We start from the raw sequence: 19,406 nt of genomic DNA on the forward strand, positions 1-19,406 counted from the left end.
GGGCCGCTGCCGCCGCCTGAGCCGCCATTTTGGCCTCCACAACAACAAGCCGTCACCACAGGGAGGCGGAAGCAGGCGAACGGGGCGGGGCCCGGCACTCTTCGCGTCCCTCGCGATAGCTGCCGCACAAAGCATCCTGGAACATGTAGTTTATAATTTGGAGTGGCTGCGACTCCCGGAAAGTGTGAAAAAAGACGACGCCTTCTGGTCTGTGGGACTGAGACCAGACCTTGCAGAGAGGCCGAGGTTTTCGCTCCTGCGAGAAAGGTCCCAGGTGTCCCCGCAGTGGCAGGGCGTGGCTGGCCAATGAGGACTACATCTCCCATTAGGCCATGCGCACTATAACATGCCTCCTCAGGTGGCGCCGGAGCATTGTGGGATTGGATGAGTCTCAAGATGGACAACCGGGATGTTGCAGGTAACAGCCCCCTCCTCCTTTCATGCTCCCGTCTGCGTCCTCCGAGCTTCGCGTCTCCGCTTCGTCCTCTGACCGAGTCTGCCCCAACCCGCCGGTCCTCCCCCTCAGCCTCTGGGCGGCCCGAAGCGACGGGTTCTGCACCTCCCCCGCCTGACGAGGTCTCAGACCCAGTTGCTGTCCCCCACCCTGGGCCTGGTTTGCTGAGGGCGCTTGGCTTCCGTAAAGGCAGACACCGGGTCTGTCTTGCGTCGGCTTTCCGAAAAATAACCACCTTCAGGGCTCTTCCGAGCTCCGCTCCCCAAAACAGCGGCAACCTTGGGCTGTCCTGCGCTTCTCTTCGCAGCAGCTGCCTCTTGGCCTGTGTGCTGCTTTCTGGAAAAGCTGTTTTTCTGAACTGCTCTCAGACATGTCCTGGATACATAAATTCCCGAGTCTTTCGAGCCTCCACTTGACTACAAGCCTTGCCCTTCCATCTCCTCCAGCCCTAGCCACCCAGAATGGATACACTCACCCACCCATTCAGCAAATACTGTGTGCCAGGCACTGTGCTGGTCGCTGGGGGTGCAGTGGTAATCAAAACAGGGCCCTGCCTTCCTGAAGATCACTTTCTAATGGGTGTCAGACGATGCACCAAGAGGAACTATTTATGCAAAGAGAGTTATGAGTGGGGCTGGAGGCTGGTGATATTGGGTGACCAAAGAAAGCCTTATTGAGTAGAAGACATTTGAGATGAGAAGGAGGCCTGGGGGGGCAGAGCCTTCCACACCAAGGGGGGTGGAGGTGGGGTGGCAAGTGCAAAGGCCTTGGAGGGACTGACTTGCCATTTTGAAGAAAGTCAAGGATGGGGAAGGGGGGCGCCATCTCTGGCAGGGCCTTGAAAATTGACTTTCAGAATTTGGATTTTATTCTGAATCCCATGGGGAAATTTAGAGGTGTCTTCTCCATCTCCACAGCCAATGCCCATGTCTGAAGACAACATCATCTTTTGCTTGGAGCCAGAAAGCCTCATTGGTCTGTTTGCTGCCTATGCACTCTCTCCAAGTAGTAGCCAGAATGATTTTAAAAATAAAAATACCTATTGGATATTGTCAGCTTAATACTCCCTGACACTTTCCAAAGACCTTAAAGTAAAATCTAGACTCCCTTTCTTATACTCTCATTCCTGGAACAACTTGCTCAAGCCACATTGGACCCTTGCTGGTCCTTGAATGCGCCAAGCTTTATCCAACTTTTAGTTTTTGCATCTGCACCTTACTCTGCCCAGATTGTTCCTTATGTGGCTTTTTAGGAAGCTCTTTATGGTTTCAGCTTAACTGCTTCCTCTTCAAATGGTTATTTTCTGGCTGCTCTAGCAATAGATGCTCCTCTGTCATGCCTTCTCATCCTTTTTGGTTCCCAGCATAGAGCTTTTATCATGATTTTGCAGCTACTTTTTTTGTTACAAGTTTAATGTCTCCCTAGCCAGACCTGAGTTCCACATAGGCAGAGGCCTTGTCTCTCTTGTTTAGCACTTAGCACAGCACCTGGTATATAGCTCGGTAAATGTTTGCTGAATAAATGAACGAGTGGATATGTACGAATGTCAATTTGAATGTCCGTTGCTATAAGCAGCAGCAACTGCGGCGCTCCTGTAGCAGCTGCCGGGCATGTGTGTGATGCAAAGATGATTTCTGATGTGTTTCTCTTCCCTCCCCAGGAAAGGCTAACCGGTGGTTTGGGGTTGCTCCTCCCAAGTCTGGAAAAATGAACATGAACATCCTTCATCAGGAAGAACTCATTGCTCAGAAGAAACGGGAAATTGAAGCCAGAATGGAGCAGAAAGCCAAGCAGAATCAGGTGTCCAGCCCTCAGCCCCCGCATCCTGGCGAGTAAGTGCACTCTGAGGCTGGACTGGGTCTTAGAGGGTCACGGGCAGAGGGTTTTGTTTATAAGAGCAGTCGTGTTATATCTGCACCCGGTCACAGCCTGATGGTTGAAGGAGTGACACAACTGCTCTCTTTCAGGCGGCTTAGTATGTTAGGAGAGACACAAGGGGTGTGTGGAAACCCAGTGGATGGCCTGCCAGTTCTTTCACTCAGCAGTTATTTACTGCTGACGACCTGTGGGCCAGGGGTCAGAGGTATAGCACAGAGCAAAAAACCCAGACTTCGTCTCTGCTCTTATGGGGCTCACATCAGGTGGGTGGGTGTATGGTATAGGTAGCTATGCAAATAAAAGCATAAAGCACCAACATTTAAAATTTCTTGATGAAGGAATAAGAAATACTCAAATTGCCTCAAGACAACCATTTTGATAATAATTCCTTTCCCACATCTTTGCTTTGTTTTACGAAGTTGTGATCAATTTTGTGTGCTGCTTTTCCAGCACTTTTTTTTTTTAATCCTCACCTGAGGATACCAGAGTTGCCAGTGGGTAACAGGAGGCAGTGTGTTCCCACTGTAGGAGTGCAGAAGAGACTTCGCATTCTTTATATATATATGTGTGTGTGTGTGTGTATATATATATATATATGTATATGTATATGTATATATATATATTTGTTGATTTTTATAGAGAGAGGAAGGGAGAAGGATAGAGAGAGAGAAACATCGATGAGAGAGAAACATTGAACATTGATCGCCTGCCCCTGCACGCCCCCTATTGGGGTTTGAGTCCACAACCTGGGCATGTGCCCTGACTGGGAATTGAACCAGTGAACCACATCAGCTGGGCAAGACTTTGTGTTCTAAAGACCCCGGCAGAGCCAGCCCATTGAGGAAGTAGGGAAAGGCCTGTAGGCAGAAGGCAAGAAGAGGAGAGAGCCTCCCATGTGTCAGGCAGGAGATAGCTCAGGCCGGTTGTCTTCTGCCTGCCCTGAGAAACACTGTGGGCACCCAAGAGTTTTGAGCAGGGGTGTGTGATCAGGGTGACAAGATCCAAAAATTTCAGTTAAGAGGTTGACAGTCAGAGGCAGCCCCCTTCCTACGTGGTCTGAAGTGTGAACCTGTTAACCCTCCACAAAGTTTTGTCCCAGCTCCCACCTTTTCTAAGAGTCTGTGGCTTCTCCTTAAGGGTAGGATTTAGACCTTATTCCTGTGGGAACCCAGGGTCTGGCACCTCCAGGGCACCCAGGAACATGGGGACTGGATGTTGAGAGATCTGTCAGTGGGTGGGTTCTCACCCTGGAGTTTATGGAAGGACTTTTACCAAGATGGGAAAGCCCTTGTTGTATCACATCCAAGAGGGTCTTCTGGAGGTTGTTGGATCACAGCTCCAGGATCAGGCAGCTGAAAGGAAACATCAGGTGGGTGGGTGTACGGTACAGGTAGCTATGCAAATAAAAGCATAGAACACCAACATTTAAATTTCTTGCTGAAGAAATAAGAAATACTCAAATTGCCTCAAGACAACCATTTTGATAATATTTCCCACATCTTTGCTTTGTTTTATGAAGTTGTGATCAAATTTGTGTGCTGCTTTCCCTGCCTCACTATTTAAAAAAAAAAAATTTATTGATTAACTTGAGAAAGAGAGGAAGGGTGAGAGAGAAACATCGATTTGTTGTTCTACTTATTTATACATTCATTACTTGATTCTTGTATGTGCCCTGACCAGGGATTGAGCTACCTGGCCAGGCCTCCCCGGCACTTTCTTTTAAATCCTCACCTGAGGATATATTTTTATTGATTTGAGAAAGAGAGGAGAGAGAGAAACCCATATCGATCGTTCGCCTCCCATACTCACCACTACCGTGTCAGCCCGGCAACCTAACTATGTGCCCTGACTGGAAATCAAACCTGAAACCTTATGGTGTATGGGACGGTGTTCTAACCAACAGGGCCACCCAGCCAGGGACACACCCTTCCCCCCCCCACACACTTTTTAAAAGAAAAACTTTTCCCCAAATCACAACTCTTTAGAACCATCAGTCTTTAAGTTTTATTCTTACTGAGATATAATTTACATGCTGTAACATTGAACTTTTAAACTGTATGATTTAGTGATTTTTAGTATATTCACAGCACTGTGCAACTATCACCATTATCTAATTACAAAACATTTTATCATTCAGAAAGAAACCTCATACCCGGTAGCCATCACTCCCCATTCTTCCTTCCCAAACCCCTGACAACCACTAATCTAGTTTCTGTCTTCATGGATATACATATTCTAGATATTTTATATGATAGGTGAACTTTTGTGTCTGGTTTCTCTTACTAGACGTAATGCTTTCAGGGTTCACCACTTTGTAGTGTGTGTGTGAGGGCTTCATTACTTTTTTGTTGTTGTTACTGTTAATCCTCACCCAAGGATATTTTTTCTATTGATCTTTAGAGAAAGTGGAAGGGAGGGAGGGAAAGAAGGGGTAGAGAGAGAGAAAAACATTGATTGGCTGCCTCCTGCACATGCCCAATTGGGACAGGATGGAACCTGCAACCCAGGTACATGCTCTTGACGGGGAAGGAAACTTGTGACTCTTCAGTTCATGGGCCAACACTGTAACCACTGAGCCATGCCGGCCAGGGCCCATAATTTATTTAACCAGTGTCCCTTGTTGACTACTTAGGTTATTTCCATTTTTAGTTCATTAAAACCAATTTCTAGTAACACTTAATTTTAAATGAAAAAGTCTAGATCTGTGGGTTCTCTGAGCTTTTACTAATTATTGGTGTATCTGTATGATGGATTGTTACTTGGCTTTTAGAAGCACTATATATGAAGAATTTTTGAGGTTGGTACAGGATGTATGTTACAATAGAGAATGGAAGAAGGAGGGCACGTTCTATGATCACAGCCTTATTTCCTTCTATTTCTAACTTAGGGGCAAATAAAAAATATATACCAAAGTGTTAATAGTAGCTATTGTGAAGTGGAAGAAATTGAGTTTTCCTCTTTGCTTTATATACTTTAATTTTTCTACATTCTTGTTTGTTTATAATGAACTCTAATACTTTTATGATAGGGAAAAATGAATTTGAATTAAGCATTCAGGACCCTGGTTTTGCTTTTGTACTGATTTTTATATATATTTAAAAATTTGTTTTTATTTATTTTTCTAGAGAGAGAGGAAGGGAGAGGGAGAGAGAGTCAGAAACATGGATGAAAGAGAAACATCAGCATTAATTGGCTGCCTCCTGCATGCCCCCTGCTGGGGATCGAGCCAGCGACCCAGGCATGTGCCCTGACCCTGAATTGAACTGGCGACCTCTTGGAGCATGGTCCAGTGCTCAACCACTGATCAACACTGGCTGGGCTTGTGCTAATTTTTTAAAAACAGATTTAAGCCCGGCCAGTGTGGCTCAGCAGTTGAGCATCGACCCAGGAACCAAGAAGTTGCCAGTTTGATTGTGAATCTCCAGTTTGATTGTGAATCTCCAGTTTGATTGTGAATCTCCGGTTCAATTCTCAATCAGGGCACATGCCCGGGTTGCTCAATCCCCGGTGGGTGACCTACAGGAGGCAGCCAATTGATGTTTCTCTCACATTGATGTTTCTATTTCTCTATCCCTCTTACTTCCTCTCTCTCTAGAAATCATTTAAAACAGATTTTTTTAAAAATAAAAGATTAAAAAAATTTTTTTTAAGTAAAACATACTATTTGCAAAAAAGGAGAGAAAATAAAAATATATAATCCCCCTGTAATTCTCGCACCAAGAGATTGCTTTGGGTGTTTTCCTGTATGTGTGTAATCCTCACAGAAGTGCTGGCCGATCCAGGCCCAGAAATGCAGTCACACACAGTAAAAACACATACACATGCACTGTTTTGGATAATTCTAAAGTCTAGCTGAGAAGACAGACATGGTACCCAGTAGCAGCTCAAATAATTTGTTTACACCAGGTAGGATAGGAGTTGGTGCGGGAAGAGAGCCAGTGGTTCTGAGTTGAGGAGGCTATTTGGAGTGGGAGGGTCAATAGTCCGATAGAGTTGACATCAATATGTGTAGCATTGCTTTGACTAAAACAAGATTGTTCCCACCTTACAACTCTGAAGGTAGCTCTCTGCACTCAGCAGTCCCCAAGACACATCTGGGGGTGGGTTTTGGGTTTCACCAGGTAAGAACTTGGGTGGGTGTGGAGCCGAGACAGGCAAGGCATGCCCCAGCCCCTCCATTAGAAGTTCACCCTCTCTATATTCTGTCTTGGGTCTAGAATTGCAAACACACACAACTCTTCCGCTTCCAACAAGTTTGCCAATGACGGCAGCTTCTTGCAGCAGTTTCTGAAGTTGCAGAAGGCGCAGACTAGCACAGGTAAGTGCAGTTTCCCCATCCCATCTCCTCCTATTCAGGCTCAGGCTCATGTTCATGCTGCCTGCTCTCTCCTCCCGGGGATCCCTGGCTTCCTAGAAATGGCAGGTCCTGCCTCAGATTTGTTCTTCTCATCCCGAGTTTATTGAGCTCCCTCATTTCACTCATTTCCACACTAAACACCCAGGGAGAAAGCATGGAACCTGCTCTCAAGATGCTTACCTTGTAGGAGCAGAGACAACCCAGGTTTCAGTCCAGGAGCACGGGGACCAGGACTAAGCAGGCCCAGGGCTGTGAGACCATGGCTGTGGTCAGAGCAGCAGCTCAAGTGTGAGGAATGGGGCCCCCTTTCATAGGAATCCATGAGACATGCCAGGTGTGAGCCCTAGGGGAGCCCACCCATAACTGTGGTTGTGCAATTTACCAGTCAGAGCTTATTTTTACTTTAAAAAACTTAATGGTTAAAAAAAAAATAATAAAAGGAAGTTAATGGTGAAACAGATGACCTTTGACCTTTGTCAGGTTTCCTAGGTAACAACTAAAAAAAGTTTAGGCCAAATTCACCCACGGAGAGGAAGAGCAGGCTCCTCTTTATCGCAGGGTCACGGGTTATGAGCTGTGTTTGAAAAGCCCAGAATAGGCTTGTTCCAGCTTACCACTGACAACCAGAGGGAATGGTTGTAAGTTGGATGTGGGATTCAGGTCATATCTAGATAACCAAAAAGTCATGTATCTGTGAACCTTGATGTCCTCATCTGTAAAATGGGGTGGTGTCTTCTCTGAGCACCCACCACCCACCAGGTGCTGTGCTGGAAGCTGAGGACCCCAGCACCCAGGGACTGACGGCACTCAGATTAGGTGGGAAGATAGGGAAAGGTGCACTGCAGTGTTTGAGCACAAGTATATGTCCTTCTCTCCCAAGATGCTCCCCCCAGCGTGCCCAGCGCCCCACCTCGAGTACTCCCCCGTGCTGGGAAGAGGCCTCCCCTCATCAGCAGCCCACTGAACCAGGTGAAGAACTATGTGCACGCTAAGCAGCTGCCCCTGGCCAGCCGCCCTAGTGTCTTCCAATCTCCCGATGAGGATGAAGAGGAAGACTATGAGCAGTGGCTGGAGATCAAAGGTAAGGTGCGGGGGCTGCTGCCCTCCTTCTACCACCGCCTTCCAGCTCCGGGGCAGATCCACAGTCAGGAGGGAAAGCATGGCCAGGAGTATGGGGTACTTGGGACTTCAGTCAGGTGAGGCCTCTGGGGTGAGGGGGTGCAGTTAAAGGAAGGGTGTGAGGAGGGGCTGCAGTGTGGGCTTCATCCTGGGAGCTGTGGGATCCATCATCTACTCTGGGGCCTGGCCTCCAGCCAAGGCAGGGGTATCCTCATTGAGTGTTCACTTGCACTTTCCTTCCAACATGAGGAGGACCTTCCATGGCTACCCAATCTGGGTGCATGCCCTCCGAGCCCTCTGAGGCCCAGAAGCCCATTTCTTAATGCAGTTCCTGTCCCTGCCAGTCTGAGCCAGAGGTATGAGCCTGCAGGTTGAAGAGTTCGTTTTTTTGCCTGGGGAAGGACAGTTATTGGCCTTGGGTGAGTTAGTCTAGGGCCCAAGGTGTAGGAGGGCAGAGGGTGGCAGTGGTGGCACTTCTAATATTTCTAGCCCTATCTATATTCAGAACAAGGCTTCAGTGCCACCTGAGCCATTTGGAGTCTTAGGCTACTTCTGCCCAGGCTGGCTAGCTGAGTCATGTTATCCTGACTGAGTACAGACTGAAGTGACTGTATGGTCTGCCATAACAGCCTCTAAACTCCTCTGGCTCTGGGATGAGGATGCCAGCTTCAGACCATACATCTGAGCAGATCAGTGGCAAACCTTGAAGTCTGGAACATTAGTACAGAGCCTGAGAGGATGGTGTTTCCTTCGAGAGGTGCCCTGGCAGTTCTGACTGTACCCTGCCATGAACCTCTGCTTTACAAGAGGCAGTGGGTGTCTCAAGGCCCTTGAGGCCTGTTAAGACCTGCTGTTGAGGAGGCCTCAGAAGAGCACCTGTGCTTGTAAATGGCAGCCAGGTCAGGGTCATTGTCAGGTATGCAGGAGGAGGGTGCGATCACATGTTTCTTCCCCTACCCCCAGCTTCTTGGCAGCCCAAGCAACAAGAGGAACAAGATTGGCCACAGGCTCAGTGTCTAGCCCCATTGCCGAAAGGAGCAAAGGTTCCTAGGCACTGACTAACAGCGAGAACTTTCTCTTAGGAGTTCTCATAAAGGGAATAGGAATATATTGGCTGACAGATGCCCTCCAAAAAAGTCCAGCAAAAAAGACAAAAGCAAGTTCCACATGGCTCAAAGGGGAGGCTAATGCAAACACAAAAATGTATTTTTATACCTCTGTTCCCTGAAAAAAGCCGAGGCAATGATTAAGCTCGTTGCAGTGAGTATCCTTAGCACCCAGATGGTGGTCTGGAAACATTTTCTCACTCACGAAAACCAGGACTTCTTGGAAGAATGGCTGGCTCTAGGTCTGGGCAGGAAGTGACCTGGAGCACCCTGTTCCAGCAGATAGTGAGGAGGCCATCAAGACACCGGGGCCATGTCCAAAGGCCTCCGTACCCAGCTTGAAGAGGCTCCACCAGCCACACAGGGGACGAGTGAGCCTCTATGATGACATTAATTGCAGTGGATTGAAACCCACCCAATGTGTTTAAATCAGAGTTTGTAATGCTATTTTAAAAGAATTTTTCATCTTTGAAGGATGGAAGGGGACCAATTTATTATACTTAATGCTGGTAAATAAAGAAAAGACTTAAGCATTTAAAAAAAGGTCGGGGGGTGGGGGAGGCTGGCTATGTTTTCAAACGTCTCCCTTCCAGCCTGTGGATCGGCTCAGCCTCTGAGAGGGTCACACACTTCTCTCCCACCCAGTGTGTCTCGTGAAAACTGTTTAGACCAACTCCCCTCTTGTCACGGTGCTTTGTGCATGGACCCGGGACGCCTGACAACCTCCTGCATTTCACCCTCTTCTTCCCCTACCCCTTTGTCCTTGTGGTCCGTAGAGAGAGTGTGCCTGTTGACTGTGGGGTGTGTGAGTTGAACCCCAGTACTGACAGCCTCCTTAAAGTTTCACCCCCAGAGGGAGTCGAGACTCGGAAAGTGATAGAGAAATTGGCCCGCTTTGTGGCAGAAGGAGGCCCCGAGTTAGAAAAAGTAGCTATGGAGAACTACAAGGATAACCCAGCGTTTTCGTAAGTATTTTTGGGAGGGGAAGGTCACTGGTACTTAATGTTCTTGCCACACAGTAGTATATGCAGACATTTTTGTAAAATTCTTGTGGTGACTGAGGCTGGCTGGGGCTGGGTGCTTGCTTGTGTGGGCCAGATGCTGTTCCAAGCACTTTATAACTTACACCAAAGGTTGCAAAAAGTCTCCAATGTGATGCGGAGACTTAATTTTGGGCTCTGTCAAGGCATCTGTGCTTGTCAGCTTGCTTTTGCATAACTTGTCTTCAGATGCTGCACAAGTCTACCCGTCCTCGTTACTCATCTTCCTTTCTGTTTTGCAAAAACACTTCTTCAGGTTTCTGCATGATAAGAATAGCAGGGAATTCCTCTACTACAGAAAGAAGGTGGCTGAGATAAGGAAGGAATCACAGAAGTTGCAGACAACCTCTCAGAAAGGTAGGTGGGTAGAAGGGGGTGGGAGGTTCTGGGGAGGTGCGTGAACAAATTGCTCCCCAGGTGAAATCAGGGTTCCTAGAGGGTGCCATGGCATGGGGTAGCGCTGATGTCCTTGGTTTGTGCCCTCCCTGGCAGCCAGGGTCAAGCTAGGGCTAGTGCCACCCTTTTCACCAGTGCTCTGAGGAGGGGGGGAGGTCTGAGGACCAAGGTCAAGGTTGTATTCAGGAGCTCAGCCCTGTACATGCAAAAGAGACAGAGGGAAAGTGTGCTAGCCCAGCGGTCGTCAACCGGTGGTCCATGGACCACTGGTGGTCTGTGCTAGCCTATTGGTTCATGGTCATTTTAACAAGTGTTAACGAATGCCTACCAACCCTAGAAACAAATGTAGTGTCTGCCACTTAGGAGTGGGGCCGAGGGGGCAGAAACAATCAGCTGGTGAGATCTGATGGGATGAGTGTCAGTGGATGGGGAAGAGGCTGGATGGTCTCCAGCTTTAATGAGTATCCCAGCTAGTGCTGGTGGTGAGAGGAATTGATGTTTAGACCTGACATGGGCCACAGAGGTCGGTCTGTCGTGTCTCCTGCGGCCTTTTGCCTTTGCACTGACCTCCCCAGGAGGAGGGCCACGCTCATCTCCCCATGTGACCTGGCTGGGCAGCCCCCTATAGAAAGACCAAGGTGGAGGCTCCTGTCTTCCCTCTGGGCCTGACACACACCTTCCCTTATATTATGCTGCCATGTCCCAGGCCCCCCAAGACCTATGGGTGGGAAGGGGTAGGGAGCAGGGCTCAGAATAAGTTGTAGTATTAACTGTTTGGTCTCAGTGTAATAATCTGATTCCCATTTGCCTGTTTCTCTTTGCATTGTTTCTAAAATAAACCCCTCTTGTTGCCCATGGGGTTTTTAGCAGAAATTAGGCTGTTGGGTGTGGTGAGTTGAGCTCAGTACTGACAGCCTGCTTAAAGTTTCACCCCCAGAGGACGAAGAGGTCAAGAACCTTGCAGAAAAGTTGGCCAGGTTCATAGCGGATGGGGGTCCTGAGGTGGAAACCATCGCCCTCCAAAACAATCGTGAGAACCAGGCATTCAGGTAAGGAGGGACCCACCAGAGAGTTGACCCCTCAGCCTGGTCACAGGCTTGGTGGTCCTAAGACAGGCCAGAGTCCGTGGCGAGAAGCTGGCAGGGCCGGGACTCAGCTCTAGAAATTTCTGGCCCCAGAGCCCAGCCTTGCCTCCCTGTATCTACTCCCCAAGTGCACATCACTGCCTGGAGTTGTCTCTGAGGCAGGTGTGGCAGGGACTTTGAGCCCTTGTGTTTTTCCAGGTGCCTCATTGAGAAAGTCTCTAGCACTTGCCCGGCTCCCTTTGTAACAGAGACAGTGGCCACAAGGTGGGGGCCAGGCCAGGCCCTCTAGCAGAACCTCACAAAACTGTGTTGCTCATTGTGTGTATTCTTAGGGTCTCATCTTTACAATGAGGGGAACAGCAAGAAAGCAGGAGTGTGGTACCTCAGGCTCTGAGGAGTGGGAGTCCCTAGCCTGTGTGCAGGTTCCATGGACAGGATGGGACAAGCATCCTGACCCCCCTACTGTCCCCAGCCATGAAGTCACACCCCAGCCCTTCAGGCTAGGTCTGTTAACCCACTCACTCATTCATTGGTGGGATTTAGCACCTCATCTTTGCCAGGGGAGTTGGGGGCGGGGGCGCAGTTGCTGTTGCAGGGTGGTACTGGCAGAGGCTGGTGAGGTGGACACTGAATCCAGCATGGGGTGATGCATCTGTGAGGACACTTTTGGCCACAAGTCCCCACCCAGTCAAGTGAGGAGATGTGATGGCGACTATAACAAAAAGTGCAGGAGCAGCAGGCACCTGGGCTGGTTGATTCAGAGACACCATCAGGCACTGAGGAGGAAGGAAGCAAGAGTGGGTGGTAGGCAGGAGGAGGGTGTCCAGAAGGACCACTCCACGGGAGTGAAGCAGTTGATATGCCGGGCACTGTGCCAGTGCGGCTAGAGTGCAGGGTGAGCGTTGACATTCCGTGCAGACAAGCTGTGGAGCCCGTCAGGGCCAGGTCCCAGGAGGCTCAGGTGTTCATTGAGAGTCTTTGGAGGGTCTGCATAGGGAGTGATGGGGCTAACTGTGCTTCCAGGATCACTGACCACAATCATAGAGGGTGATCAATCATTCCAGGCTGAGGGTTGAGGCAGAGAAGGTTTGCGGAGGGCTGCTGAGGGGTGGAGGATAGCTGTGGGGGAGTGCCTAGGATAAGAATGGACCCTGGGGAGAAGTGGCTGAAGGTGAGCTGCTGAGGGACCACAGCTGGCACTCCACGCACTGGAGAGGAATGAATGGGACATGATTGGGTATTCGGGCCTGATCAGGGTGTACAGGTTCATTCCACACCGACTGTTTGATCTTCATGTGGGGTTAGGTGTGAGACAGCTCTTCTCTCCCCCAAATCAAACAGCCTCCTAGTGTACTTGCTGCTCTGGCCCTTCTGTGCCTTCCTGATTCCCCCCATGGGCCGGGCACACCCCAGCAGTTGTGTGTCTTGGAAAACAATGTTATAACTGTTTACCTATTCACCCACGGAGAGGAAGAGCAGGCTCCTCTTTATCGCAGGGTCACGGGTTATGAGCTGTGTTTGAAAAGCCCAGAATAGGCTTGTTCCAGCTTACCACTGACAACCAGAGGGAATGGTTGTAAGTTGGATGTGGGATTCAGGTCATATCTAGATAACCAAAAAGTCATGTATCTGTGAACCTTGATGTCCTCATCTGTAAAATGGGGTGGTGTCTTCTCTGAGCACCCACCACCCACCAGGTGCTGTGCTGGAAGCTGAGGACCCCAGCACCCAGGGACTGACGGCACTCAGATTAGGTGGGAAGATAGGGAAAGGTGCACTGCAGTGTTTGAGCACAAGTATATGTCCTTCTCTCCCAAGATGCTCCCCCCAGCGTGCCCAGCGCCCCACCTCGAGTACTCCCCCGTGCTGGGAAGAGGCCTCCCCTCATCAGCAGCCCACTGAACCAGGTGAAGAACTATGTGCACGCTAAGCAGCTGCCCCTGGCCAGCCGCCCTAGTGTCTTCCAATCTCCCGATGAGGATGAAGAGGAAGACTATGAGCAGTGGCTGGAGATCAAAGGTAAGGTGCAGAGGCTGCTGCCCTCCTTCTACCACCGCCTTCCAGCTCCGGGGCAGATCCACAGTCAGCAGGGAAAGCATGGCCAGGAGTATGGGGTACTTGGGACTTCAGTCAGGTGAGGCCTCTGGGGTGAGGGGGTGCAGTTAAAGGAAGGGTGTGAGGAGGGGCTGCAGTGTGGGCTTCATCCTGGGAGCTGTGGGATCCATCATCTACTCTGGGGCCTGGCCTCCAGCCAAGGCAGGGGTATCCTCATTGAGTGTTCACTTGCACTTTCCTTCCAACATGAGGAGGACCTTCCATGGCTACCCAATCTGGGTGCATGCCCTCCGAGCCCTCTGAGGCCCAGAAGCCCATTTCTTAATGCAGTTCCTGTCCCTGCCAGTCTGAGCCAGAGGTATGAGCCTGCAGGTTGAAGAGTTCGTTTTTTTGCCTGGGGAAGGACAGTTATTGGCCTTGGGTGAGTTAGTCTAGGGCCCAAGGTGTAGGAGGGCAGAGGGTGGCAGTGGTGGCACTTCTAATATTTCTAGCCCTATCTATATTCAGAACAAGGCTTCAGTGCCACCTGAGCCATTTGGAGTCTAAGGCTACTTCTGCCCAGGCTGGCTGGCTGAGTCATGTTATCCTGACTGAGTACAGACTGAAGTGACTGTATGGTCTGCCATAACAGCCTCTAAACTCCTCTGGCTCTGGGATGAGGATGCCAGCTTCAGACCATACATCTGAGCAGATCAGTGGCAAACCTTGAAGTCTGGAACATTAGTACAGAGCCTGAGAGGATGGTGTTTCCTTCGAGAGGTGCCCTGGCAGTTCTGACTGTACCCTGCCATGAACCTCTGCTTTACAAGAGGCAGTGGGTGTCTCAAGGCCCTTGAGGCCTGTTAAGACCTGCTGTTGAGGAGGCCTCAGAAGAGCACCTGTGCTTGTAAATGGCAGCCAGGTCAGGGTCATTGTCAGGTATGCAGGAGGAGGGTGCGATCACATGTTTCTTCCCCTACCCCCAGCTTCTTGGCAGCCCAAGCAACAAGAGGAACAAGATTGGCCACAGGCTCAGTGTCTAGCCCCATTGCCGAAAGGAGCAAAGGTTCCTAGGCACTGACTGACAGCGAGAACTTTCTCTTAGGAGTTCTCATAAAGGGAATAGGAATATATTGGCTGACAGATGCCCTCCAAAAAAGTCCAGCAAAAAAGACAAAAGCAAGTTCCACATGGCTCAAAGGGGAGGCTAATGCAAACACAAAAATGTATTTTTATACCTCTGTTCCCTGAAAAAAGCCGAGGCAATGATTAAGCTCGTTGCAGTGAGTATCCTTAGCACCCAGATGGTGGTCTGGAAACATTTTCTCACTCACGAAAACCAGGACTTCTTGGAAGAATGGCTGGCTCTAGGTCTGGGCAGGAAGTGACCTGGAGCACCCTGTTCCAGCAGATAGTGAGGAGGCCATCAAGACACCAGGGGGCCATGTCCAAAGGCCTCAGTACCCAGCTTGAAGAGGCTCCACCAGCCACACAGGGGACGAGTGAGCCTCTATGATGACATTAATTGCAGTGGATTGAAACCCACCCAATGTGTTTAAATCAGAGTTTGTAATGCTATTTTAAAAGAATTTTTCATCTTTGAAGGATGGAAGGGGACCAATTTATTATACTTAATGCTGGTAAATAAAGAAAAGACTTAAGCATTTAAAAAAAGGTCGGGGGGTGGGGGAGGCTGGCTATGTTTTCAAACGTCTCCCTTCCAGCCTGTGGATCGGCTCAGCCTCTGAGAGGGTCACACACTTCTCTCCCACCCAGTGTGTCTTGTGAAAACTGTTTAGACCAACTCCCCTCTTGTCACGGTGCTTTGTGCATGGACCCGGGACGCCTGACAACCTCCTGCATTTCACCCTCTTCTTCCCCTACCCCTTTGTCCTTGTGGTCCGTAGAGAGAGTGTGCCTGTTGACTGTGGGGTGTGTGAGTTGAACCCCAGTACTGACAGCCTCCTTAAAGTTTCACCCCCAGAGGGAGTCGAGACTCGGAAAGTGATAGAGAAATTGGCCCGCTTTGTGGCAGAAGGAGGCCCCGAGTTAGAAAAAGTAGCTATGGAGAACTACAAGGATAACCCAGCGTTTTCGTAAGTATTTTTGGGAGGGGAAGGTCACTGGTACTTAATGTTCTTGCCACACAGTAGTATATGCAGACATTTTTGTAAAATTCTTGTGGTGACTGAGGCTGGCTGGGGCTGGGTGCTTGCTTGTGTGGGCCAGATGCTGTTCCAAGCACTTTATAACTTACACCAAAGGTTGCAAAAAGTCTCCAATGTGATGCGGAGACTTAATTTTGGGCTCTGTCAAGGCATCTGTGCTTGTCAGCTTGCTTTTGCATAACTTGTCTTCAGATGCTGCACAAGTCTACCCGTCCTCGTTACTCATCTTCCTTTCTGTTTTGCAAAAACACTTCTTCAGGTTTCTGCATGATAAGAATAGCAGGGAATTCCTCTACTACAGAAAGAAGGTGGCTGAGATAAGGAAGGAATCACAGAAGTTGCAGACAACCTCTCAGAAAGGTAGGTGGGTAGAAGGGGGTGGGAGGTTCTGGGGAGGTGCGTGAACAAATTGCTCCCCAGGTGAAATCAGGGTTCCTAGAGGGTGCCATGGCATGGGGTAGCGCTGATGTCCTTGGTTTGTGCCCTCCCTGGCAGCCAGGGTCAAGCTAGGGCTAGTGCCACCCTTTTCACCAGTGCTCTGAGGAGGGGGGGAGGTCTGAGGACCAAGGTCAAGGTTGTATTCAGGAGCTCAGCCCTGTACATGCAAAAGAGACAGAGGGAAAGTGTGCTAGCCCAGCGGTCGTCAACCGGTGGTCCATGGACCACTGGTGGTCTGTGCTAGCCTATTGGTTCATGGTCATTTTAACAAGTGTTAACGAATGCCTACCAACCCTAGAAACAAATGTAGTGTCTGCCACTTAGGAGTGGGGCCGAGGGGGCAGAAACAATCAGCTGGTGAGATCTGATGGGATGAGTGTCAGTGGATGGGGAAGAGGCTGGATGGTCTCCAGCTTTAATGAGTATCCCAGCTAGTGCTGGTGGTGAGAGGAATTGATGTTTAGACCTGACATGGGCCACAGAGGTCGGTCTGTCGTGTCTCCTGCGGCCTTTTGCCTTTGCACTGACCTCCCCAGGAGGAGGGCCACGCTCATCTCCCCATGTGACCTGGCTGGGCAGCCCCCTATAGAAAGACCAAGGTGGAGGCTCCTGTCTTCCCTCTGGGCCTGACACACACCTTCCCTTATATTATGCTGCCATGTCCCAGGCCCCCCAAGACCTATGGGTGGGAAGGGGTAGGGAGCAGGGCTCAGAATAAGTTGTAGTATTAACTGTTTGGTCTCAGTGTAATAATCTGATTCCCATTTGCCTGTTTCTCTTTGCATTGTTTCTAAAATAAACCCCTCTTGTTGCCCATGGGGTTTTTAGCAGAAATTAGGCTGTTGGGTGTGGTGAGTTGAGCTCAGTACTGACAGCCTGCTTAAAGTTTCACCCCCAGAGGACGAAGAGGTCAAGAACCTTGCAGAAAAGTTGGCCAGGTTCATAGCGGATGGGGGTCCTGAGGTGGAAACCATCGCCCTCCAAAACAATCGTGAGAACCAGGCATTCAGGTAAGGAGGGACCCACCAGAGAGTTGACCCCTCAGCCTGGTCACAGGCTTGGTGGTCCTAAGACAGGCCAGAGTCCGTGGCGAGAAGCTGGCAGGGCCGGGACTCAGCTCTAGAAATTTCTGGCCCCAGAGCCCAGCCTTGCCTCCCTGTATCTACTCCCCAAGTGCACATCACTGCCTGGAGTTGTCTCTGAGGCAGGTGTGGCAGGGACTTTGAGCCCTTGTGTTTTTCCAGGTGCCTCATTGAGAAAGTCTCTAGCACTTGCCCGGCTCCCTTTGTAACAGAGACAGTGGCCACAAGGTGGGGGCCAGGCCAGGCCCTCTAGCAGAACCTCACAAAACTGTGTTGCTCATTGTGTGTATTCTTAGGGTCTCATCTTTACAATGAGGGGAACAGCAAGAAAGCAGGAGTGTGGTACCTCAGGCTCTGAGGAGTGGGAGTCCCTAGCCTGTGTGCAGGTTCCATGGACAGGATGGGACAAGCATCCTGACCCCCCTACTGTCCCCAGCCATGAAGTCACACCCCAGCCCTTCAGGCTAGGTCTGTTAACCCACTCACTCATTCATTGGTGGGATTTAGCACCTCATCTTTGCCAGGGGAGTTGGGGGCGGGGGCGCAGTTGCTGTTGCAGGGTGGTACTGGCAGAGGCTGGTGAGGTGGACACTGAATCCAGCATGGGGTGATGCATCTGTGAGGACACTTTTGGCCACAAGTCCCCACCCAGTCAAGTGAGGAGATGTGATGGCGACTATAACAAAAAGTGCAGGAGCAGCAGGCACCTGGGCTGGTTGATTCAGAGACACCATCAGGCACTGAGGAGGAAGGAAGCAAGAGTGGGTGGTAGGCAGGAGGAGGGTGTCCAGAAGGACCACTCCACGGGAGTGAAGCAGTTGATATGCCGGGCACTGTGCCAGTGCGGCTAGAGTGCAGGGTGAGCGTTGACATTCCGTGCAGACAAGCTGTGGAGCCCGTCAGGGCCAGGTCCCAGGAGGCTCAGGTGTTCATTGAGAGTCTTTGGAGGGTCTGCATAGGGAGTGATGGGGCTAACTGTGCTTCCAGGATCACTGACCACAATCATAGAGGGTGATCAATCATTCCAGGCTGAGGGTTGAGGCAGAGAAGGTTTGCGGAGGGCTGCTGAGGGGTGGAGGATAGCTGTGGGGGAGTGCCTAGGATAAGAATGGACCCTGGGGAGAAGTGGCTGAAGGTGAGCTGCTGAGGGACCACAGCTGGCACTCCACGCACTGGAGAGGAATGAATGGGACATGATTGGGTATTCGGGCCTGATCAGGGTGTACAGGTTCATTCCACACCGACTGTTTGATCTTCATGTGGGGTTAGGTGTGAGACAGCTCTTCTCTCCCCCAAATCAAACAGCCTCCTAGTGTACTTGCTGCTCTGGCCCTTCTGTGCCTTCCTGATTCCCCCCATGGGCCGGGCACACCCCAGCAGTTGTGTGTCTTGGAAAACAATGTTATAACTGTTTACCTATTCCTTTGACCAGTCATCCCACTTCTGAAATGCCATCTCCCAAATAATCTTAAATATAGCATCATCCATAGTCATGAGAAATTAATAACACATTGAATGTCCAGTCCCAGTGGGCTAAACTCCTGTAACTGCATCTCTGACACATCACTTGTGTGAGCCACCTTGTTTACAAGTGTGCTGGCCTCTCACAGGTGAGGAAACTGAGGCAAGAAGGCCAATCAGTGGAAGTGCCTTTGCTGCCACATTCCACTGCATTCTAATGAGAAAGCCTTATGTTGTTGAGTTAAAAGGTTTTTTAAAAAAATCAGCATACAGAAATTAGAACCACAGCTCTGTTCAAATAAATCTGCACTGGATTAAAAAAAAAGACTGTATATAAAAAAAGTGTTCGCTTTGGTGAAGGAGGAGGGAGAGAGGATCACTTCTATCAGGAGTGATCTAAAATCGATTATGTTCCAATTATTCATCCTTACTTCCTCCCTAATCCCTGACAACCACTGATCTTTTCACTGATTTGGCAATTTTGCTTTTTCCAGAATGTCATACAATTGGAATCATATAGTATGTAGCTTTTTCAGATTGGCTTCTTTCACTTAGCGATGTGCATTTAAGTTTCCTCCATGTCTTTTCATGGCTTCATAGCTCATTTCTTTGGGTGCACCACAGTTTATCCACTGTCGGGCATCTTGGTTCCTTCCAAGTTTGAGCAATTATGAAGAAAGCTACTATAAACATCTGTGGACAGGTTTTTGTGTGGACAAAGAATCTCATCTCTTTAGGATAAATACTAAGGACTGTGATTGCTGGATAGAATGGTATATTTTGTTATT

At 49.6% G+C, this 19,406-nt stretch overlaps 1 protein-coding gene across 1 annotated transcript in view; it reads left to right on the top strand.

Annotated features, from left to right (window-relative positions):
• Positions 1–327: 327 nt before the first annotated feature.
• The window catches only part of SUGP1 (SURP and G patch domain containing 1), a 30,846-nt gene continuing 11,767 nt past the window's right edge, over positions 328–19,406 (top strand). Inside the window, exons 1-13 of the mRNA XM_005873891.2 lie at positions 328–418; positions 2,115–2,286; positions 6,550–6,650; positions 7,570–7,770; positions 9,756–9,879; positions 10,211–10,311; positions 11,276–11,399; positions 11,634–11,699; positions 11,979–12,034; positions 13,233–13,454; positions 15,442–15,565; positions 15,897–15,997; positions 16,962–17,085. Coding sequence (XP_005873953.1) covers positions 385–418; positions 2,115–2,286; positions 6,550–6,650; positions 7,570–7,770; positions 9,756–9,879; positions 10,211–10,311; positions 11,276–11,399; positions 11,634–11,699; positions 11,979–12,034; positions 13,233–13,454; positions 15,442–15,565; positions 15,897–15,997; positions 16,962–17,085 — 1,550 coding nt within the window. The 5' untranslated portion in view covers positions 328–384. The remainder of the gene's footprint in view (positions 419–2,114; positions 2,287–6,549; positions 6,651–7,569; positions 7,771–9,755; positions 9,880–10,210; positions 10,312–11,275; positions 11,400–11,633; positions 11,700–11,978; positions 12,035–13,232; positions 13,455–15,441; positions 15,566–15,896; positions 15,998–16,961; positions 17,086–19,406) is intronic.

Source organism: Myotis brandtii, unplaced genomic scaffold (assembly GCF_000412655.1).
Source record: "Myotis brandtii unplaced genomic scaffold, ASM41265v1 scaffold421, whole genome shotgun sequence".
Lineage (NCBI taxonomy): Eukaryota > Metazoa > Chordata > Mammalia > Chiroptera > Vespertilionidae > Myotis > Myotis brandtii.